General features: G+C 40.3%; 1 protein-coding gene across 2 annotated transcripts; it reads right to left on the minus strand.

Moving 5' to 3' along the window:
- Positions 1-424: 424 nt before the first annotated feature.
- Positions 425-6,094, minus strand: LOC111978034 (protein phosphatase 1G). 2 transcript variants are annotated; one of them, XM_024007791.2, is made up of 11 exons: positions 6,006-6,094; positions 5,463-5,605; positions 4,206-4,275; positions 3,986-4,071; positions 3,000-3,129; positions 2,377-2,810; positions 1,958-2,059; positions 1,503-1,737; positions 1,220-1,349; positions 997-1,096; positions 425-882 (listed from the first exon to the last, which is right to left on the minus strand). In XM_024007791.2, exons 2-11 carry the CDS (start codon positions 5,571-5,573, stop codon positions 694-696), a joined length of 1,587 nt encoding a protein of 528 aa, XP_023863559.1. In that variant the 5' UTR covers positions 5,574-5,605; positions 6,006-6,094; the 3' UTR covers positions 425-693. The 2 variants fall into 2 exon arrangements, with proteins under 2 accessions (XP_023863559.1, XP_023863560.1); XM_024007792.2 differs by having other exon boundaries at positions 5,817-6,008.
- Between the last annotated feature and the right edge of the window lie 1,254 nt (positions 6,095-7,348).

Below are 7,348 nucleotides of genomic sequence, written 5' to 3' on the forward strand. Positions count from 1 at the left end.
TTGAATAGTTTATTCACGAACAAAAGCATTTGCTAAACCTGGACCATAATCGAGTAATGCAAAATTCAAGGCATAGTTAGAGAAACCAAGGTAGGATGTGCAAACCAAGGTATGAGAGATATTTAAATAGCAAGTGTGCCTTAACTCAGCAGGTTGGCTATGTTCTGGGAATCAGTGAGTGCAAGGAATGTAAAATGTATTCATTAAAATACAGCTAGTATAAAATGTTACATAAATTTAATCATTTTATGTTTAAATCTATTTAACTGTTGAGTAGTTTCTCAGTGTTCTGTCAGGGGACATGTGCCCAATTCAAACAGGGATTGTCCTGGTAAAGTAAGTAGACAAGATGTCCCTCATCACATTTAAAATGTATTTGTAATTACAATGGTGTCAGAAGTATGCACCAAATGTCACATTGATCCATAATTAAAGAAAATGCATTTATTCAATTAACAAGTATATACATAAAGGGTGTGGTGACAAACAGTACACTAGGAGTCACGTTTCCAATGGGGCAGATAAGCAAAATCAATTACACACCAAGAAAATGTTTCTGTTTTCCATTTATTCTTGTATCTTGGGACATTAACTAAAACTCATCCTATTCCAGAGACCACTGTCTTTAAAAGTTTCCAGAGAAAAAGTCCTGGCTTGTGAAAAGGACTGGAGCTATTCTACTTGTTGGCAGTTCTATTCGCTTTTTGACTTCTTGCTGTCATTCCCGTTCTTCTCTGGGATAATCTCTTCAGGCTTTCTCTTATTGGTGATGTCGGCCATGCTGTTGCCAGGGTGAGCGCCGAACGTGATGATGATGCAGGTCATGTTGTCACAGCCTGTACCATCTCCAGACGTATCAGGTGCAAGGCAATGGTCAAGTAGCTACGGAGACCAAATAAAAAGTTCATAGTTCATTGTTAAAGAAAGAAAAGTGTTATGCGTACAGGGGACTGATGGATCGAGTAAAAAAATAAATAAAAAAGCTATATCTCTTACCTCTTCAACTATGGAGGACAAAGGCCTGGCAACGCCACTGACATCAGGCTTTATTTTCTGACTGACAAAGTCCACAACATCCTGACTGCTCATGACGTTCCTGTGGATGACACTCATTAAGGAGGAATTCAGAGGTGGTTCCATTTCACAAATTGATTATTGAAGTACGGCCTAATTTAAGAGAAAACAGTACTATAAAATGCTAGAATCAAACAAGCTCTACCAGATTCCGTCGCATGCAATGACCATGAAGTCATGCTCCGGGTTGAGGGTGAGCACTTTGACGTCAGGCATTGAGGAGATCATCTGCTCCTCTGGGCCAAGGGCCTTGTTTCGTTTGTAAAAGTGATCGCCTGAAAACACAACAAAGGCCATTCAGTTATGTCCTTTCAGTCTGATGCCCGTTCTTCAACAGCAAGGCCATTCTTTACTGGAAACTATGCCTGATACTTCAAATCGAAACACCAATGCCAGGGCTAGGATATACAGGAGGAGGATCCATTTACCGATGGCCCTGGAGAGGTTGAGTCCTCCGTTGACACGGCCGTCCATGGTGACCTTTCCCCCGGCATTCTTTATCCTGGCCAGCTCCAGCTCATCCTCTGGCTTGTGGTCGTAGGACATGTCTATGGCCTTGCCCTTCTCAGACACCACACAGCGGGAGTCCCCGGCGTTTGCCACAATCAGCTGTTTCCCTCTGATCAGAGCCACCACCGCTGTAGTGCCACTGTCTGAGCCAGGCTAGGAGGGGTAGAGACACAGAGCTCTTATCGGAGAATAGCCGCCTTCAGTTTAATCCAGGTCAAAACACAAAGGTAGGATAAAATTTTGCAAAAGTGACCACTACTCCAGATAGACATGAATAGCCCCATTACAACAACCAGGGCTACTCAGGCTTTCCATTCAGGTTTAGGTTTCCTTTAGGGTTATGGCAGGATCTAAATTAAGCTATGTATTCTACCTCTTCTTTTCCATCCATTCCGGGGTAGCACATCTCTTCCTCCTCATCCTCTCCCTCTTCAGTGTCTTCCTCATCACTGCTTTCACCTTCTTCACTGCCATCCTGTAGAAGCATAATTACATCATTAACCCACATACGATTCTTTCAAAAAATTATAAAAAGCTTAGACTGTTTAATTGTTCAAATCCAGTGGGGGAAATCTGATCCAGCAGAGGTGGCCAACCCTCCTCCTGGAGAGCAGTCCTTCTGCAGACATTTTCTCCAACCAGAATCTCAGACAATAGCTGCTCACCAGGACCATGATTATCTTAACCAGGTGAGTAAGAACTGTTGGCAAAAGCCTACAAACCCAGTAGCTCTTCAGGTAGAGGGTTGGCCAGAGTTACAGTAATTCCTGAAGGCTTGTTCTTCCACCTCACCTCCTCTTCACTTCCCTCATCTTCCTCTTCCCCAGACTCGTCACTGTCCTCAAAGAACTTGGAGCTGGTGTCTCCCGGAGCTGGAGCCGCTGAGGAAGAGCAGGAAGGCCCGGTGTCCTTCTCTCCTTCACAGGACCCTGCTGCTCCTGTTGCTGAAGAGCTGTCCCCTCCTGCTCTCCTGCAGGCCCGCAGCTTTGAGAATCCTGCACCACCACCAGCCTTGGCCTTCCCATTGCTGTCCATCTCACCCTCCACTTCTCCATTGATGCCCTTCTCCCCATAGGAATGTGGTTCACCTTCCCCAGACTCTTTGTTGCCCTCCGGACAGAGCTTCTTGTGTTTGAGTGCATTGCGGTTCTGTCCGTAGCGAACGAGCAGCTCTTCAATGGTCAAGGTGGCCTCCTCATGCAAAAGTTCTGCCTCCTCATTGTCCACTAACAGAGGGAAAGGAACACAAGGGTTTGAATTACAAATTATTTGTTTTTAATTATGGTTTACGATTCCAGCCACAGGAATGTCTTTAACTACATAACAAAATAACTGAAGCATTTTGCTACACCCGTTAAACACGTATGTGACCAATCATTTTACTAGATCTTGGGCAGTTGCTGGAGTCTACTCACAATCATCTTCTTCAGCAACTTTTTCATTTGGTGCTTCCTCTTGTGGGCGGCCAGCTATCTGAACAAGCTCTTTGATCACTTCCTCTGTGGTCACCCTGCTATCAATTGCCAGAAATGCATCCTCCAAAGCCTGAAACACATCGACATGCATCCACCCAGTAAGACAACGTATGCTCCTATGGAGGAGTTTGACAAAGAGCACAAGATCTACAACCAAAGTTGGTAGGTACTCACTTCTAATATCGTTTAAAGATGCAATATTGCAGAAATCGCTCCACCATTTCCTAGTTGCGACTCATTGTACCATCTATCATTGTATAAAACAAAATCATAGTACCATCTAAACCGCTGTGAAATATATTTTCCATAACCAAAAATCTAGTATATTTACAGCTGATGGACAAAAGACACAATAACAAAACTTTACGGGAAGCATAGAAATAGAGCACATAGAACATACACCTCTTCGACTTGCTTTCAATGACTGACATATCTATAAAACACATTTCTACGCATATTTCAAATATAATTTTATTTGTTACACGCGCCGAACCGTGAAATGCTTACTTACAAGCCTTTAACGAACAATGCAGGTCAAGAAGAGTTAAGAAAATATTTACTAAACAAACTAAAGCAAAAATATTTTGGTCATGTCGCCCCAAAAGTTACATTGTAGCTTTAAGGGTGACCAAAATGCATTATTTATTGGTAGGCCCGCTTAATTCTTACATATCCAACAGAAGGTAGCCTAGTGGTTAGACCTTTGGGCCAGTAACTGAAAGGTTACTGGTTCGAATCCCCAAGCTGACAAGGTAAAAATCTGTCCTCCTGCCCCTGAACAAGGCAGTTAACCCACTGTTCCCCAGTAGGCCGTCATTGTAAATAAGAATTTGTTCTTAACTGATTTGCCTAGTTAAATTGTAATTTTTAAACTGCCCATGTCAAAAGGATTCCTTTCCCTAGCCCAAATGCATTATTCCACTCACCTTTTGCAGTTTGCCATCTTTGTAAGCCTTTTGTTCTTTAATGATATCAGGTAGGTACTTAGAACAGTACAATGCAACTTCCTCACCTGTGAAGGCAAAAGCATTTTAAGTCTTGATTACTTAAATTAAAGTAACTAGCTTAATAGTCTCCGGTATTAACAAAAACAAGTTCATGGTATGCTCAAATAAGTTTCTCAGTGATAGTAAGAATACACAGTACCTCCATGTCCATCATACACAGAAAACATGGCCGTTTCATCATCCAGTTCTAAAATGCAGTTGTGAGCATCCTGTTACAAGAAACAAAAACATTTTACTCTCATGGAATGCCAAATTCCTTATCTGATCCTCATCATACCGAATCAGTGGTGTAAAGTACTRAAGTAAAAATACTTTAAAGTACTGAATTAGTTTGGCGTTACTTTACTACATTCCTAAAGAAAATGAACTTTCTACTCCATAAATTCTCTGACACCCAAAAGTACTTGTTACATTTTGAATGCTTAACAGTCAAATGTACACACTTATGAACCTAACATCCCTGGTTATCCCTACTGCCTCTGATCTGTCAGACTCACTAAACACAAGTTCTTTGGTTGTAAATGATGACGGAGTGTGCCCCTGGCCTTCAGCCCCTTTCTGTAAATAAAAAAGAAAATGGTGCCATCTGGTTTGCTTATCATAAGCAATTTGAAATTATTTACACTTACTTTTGATACTTAAGTATATTTTAAACCAAACACTTTTACTTAAGTAGCATTTTACTGGGTGACTTACTTTTGTTATTTTCTATTAATGTATCTTTACTGAAGTTTGACAGTTGGGTACTTTTTCCACCACTGTACCTAATCAGCAGCAGCTTCCAATTGACTCAATCATCCCCCTACCTTTCTCCAGTAACTATTCCCCAAGTAGTTGCTGTAAATGAGAATGTGTCAGTCAACTTACCTGGTAAAATAAATAGACAAATGAGCCTTCCACCAGATTTTATAAATCACTAATCAGACAAGTGCCATTTGAATGTGAAAATGTAATGGGATGCATTTGCTGGCACAGTCTTAATTGTATGCACATCTAAACGACGTGGCTTTAAAGCGTGGAATCTCCAAATCAGTACATGCAGGAAAGTTAGCTACATAGCTAGCTAGTTAGCTTTGTAGCTAACTAACAATTTAGCTACCCAGCTAACGTTAGCTACAAACAAAGTCTTCCTGCACAACAACGTTGACTTTCATATGTAAGCCTCAACGAAGTTAACAGTATGACACAATGGTTGGAATCATATAGTTAGTTACCTATGATGCCACACTTTATAAAGTTATATAAGGACTACCTATCCTTAAGGCCAGTTAGATAAAGGTTTTTATTGTCGTCTAAACCAAACCATGTCATTCGCATTCTTGCTAGGTGGTAACTACACAACATTGGCAAAGAATTACTGCTGAATCCAATAAGCAATGTTTTTAGATAATCTTACCTCCATAGAGACACGCCAGCCCTGCATGGCTGCAAAGCCGAAGCTCATCTTTTGGTTTCCACCATTGGACGAGGACTTCACTGTGTTGGGTTGCGATAAGTAAGCTCCCATGATGTAGCTACCAACAAACAGTGGGTTTCAATCTGGTTGGTGTTGGAAAATCCGATTTAACGTTAGCAGGACAAAAACAAGGTGATCAATTAAATTACACAGATGCTCCAACTTCATCTTACAATTCCTTATATCATGCAGTGGAGTATAAACATTGCAATTGTCGCAAAGGGCTTCCTTACTATTATTGATAGCTAACGTTAGCTAGGCTAACAAACGAGCATAGCTAGCTACAGTTCTTACTCGCAAACGAGTCATTTCCTTTAAAGAGAAGCCAAATGGGAAACTTCAAACACCATCAACCGGAAGATTATAGTTGCTATCAAAACAGTTCTGGCCTAAAAGTGAGTCACAATTAGAACATTGTACGGGAAAATACCAGCACGTGTAACTGCAAACGTTAACAACATAGCTAGCTAGCTATAAACATACCTCTCAAAAAGAACGGGAGACTTAAAGGAAGCGGAAACGCTGTGATGAATGAGAAATACGCATGCCTATTTGTGAGCAGGGGCGTTCAGAAAGGGTCCGTTCAGAAAGTGCGCCAAAACTTTAGCTGCAATGAACAAAGATGTCCATGTGGTGTCGCCAAAGCTACCGATTCTAGTTTGGCCAACAAACGTGGGAGTAGATCCCTATTTCCCAGTGGTGTAATGTACTTACGTAAAAATACTTTAAAGTAGGTTTTTGGGGTATCTGCACTTTACTTTGTCATTTATATTTTTGACTACTTTTACTTTTACTTCAATAAATTCCTAAACAAAATGATTGTCATTTTACTCTATACATTTTCCCTGACACCCAAAAGTACTCGTTACATTTTAGGACAGGAAAATGGTCTAATTCACACTTATCAAGAGAACATCCCTGGTCATTCCTACTGCCTCTGATCTGGTGGACTCACTAAACACATGCTTCATCTGTAAATGATGTATGAGTTTTGGAGTGTGTCCCTGGCTATCAGTAAATAAATAAAAACTAGAACATGTGGCCATCTGCTTTGCTTAATATAAAGAATTTGAAAWTTTTTATACTTGTACTTTTACTTTTGATACTTAAGTATATTTTAGCAATTACATGTACTTTTGATACTTAAGTATATTTAAAACCAAATACTTTTAGACTTCCACTTTTACATGAGTCATTTTCTATGAAGGTATCTTTACTTTTACTCAAGTGTGACAATTGGGTACTTTTTCCACCACTGCTATTTCCTTTCCTCGTTTCTTTTCCTTTTAACATTTTAACAAGTTATTTAATCAGTAGACATGAAAGAGAGGCTAAATACGCAATCAGTGGTGTAGTGGAGGGTTTACGCAAGTATACGTTGTATACCCACGTATTTTTCAATGGCCATTGTGTATAGGCCTGCTAACTTCTTTATCGCCACGATGCATATCAAAGTAGTGTAGCGGAAGTAGGCTATACACCATATGAATTAATAAGGCTGATGGAACAGATCAGGGCCCGGTTTCTCGATGGCATGGAACACTTATGAGTGTTAACAATGTATCTTTCCTACAACCGCTGAATATGTAGGCCTAACATGCATTTCCCAAAACACCACACAAAAAGAATGTTCGCTAAGTGCTAGTTGGAGCATGTGTCGATAGGGCTACTGATAGGATCAAAATAAAGGCTCTCTGATCAACTTTCTCCATTCAAATCTTACCTTAACATTATAATTATTTCACAATACTGACAAGACCTAGAGAGATATTACCACCTATGACTGCAAATATTGAGGCTGCCTATTATGAAGCTTATCCAATGAA

Source organism: Salvelinus sp. IW2-2015, linkage group LG18 (genome assembly GCF_002910315.2).
Source record: "Salvelinus sp. IW2-2015 linkage group LG18, ASM291031v2, whole genome shotgun sequence".
Lineage (NCBI taxonomy): Eukaryota > Metazoa > Chordata > Actinopteri > Salmoniformes > Salmonidae > Salvelinus > Salvelinus sp. IW2-2015.

What these genes read in the sequence shown, in the direction of transcription:
- LOC111978034 (XM_024007791.2), bottom strand. Translation starts at nt 5,573, where the DNA reads ATGGGAGCTTACTTATCGCAACCCAACACAGTGAAGTCCTCGTCCAAT. An exon ending in AGTTGCTGAAGAAGATGATT is followed by an intron (nt 2,811 to 2,999) that starts GTGAGTAGACTC and finishes TCCCTCTGTTAG; the next exon opens with TGGACAATGAGGAGGCAGAA. An exon ending in GAATGGATGGAAAAGAAGAG is followed by an intron (nt 1,738 to 1,957) that starts GTAGAATACATA and finishes TACCCCTCCTAG; the next exon opens with CCTGGCTCAGACAGTGGCAC.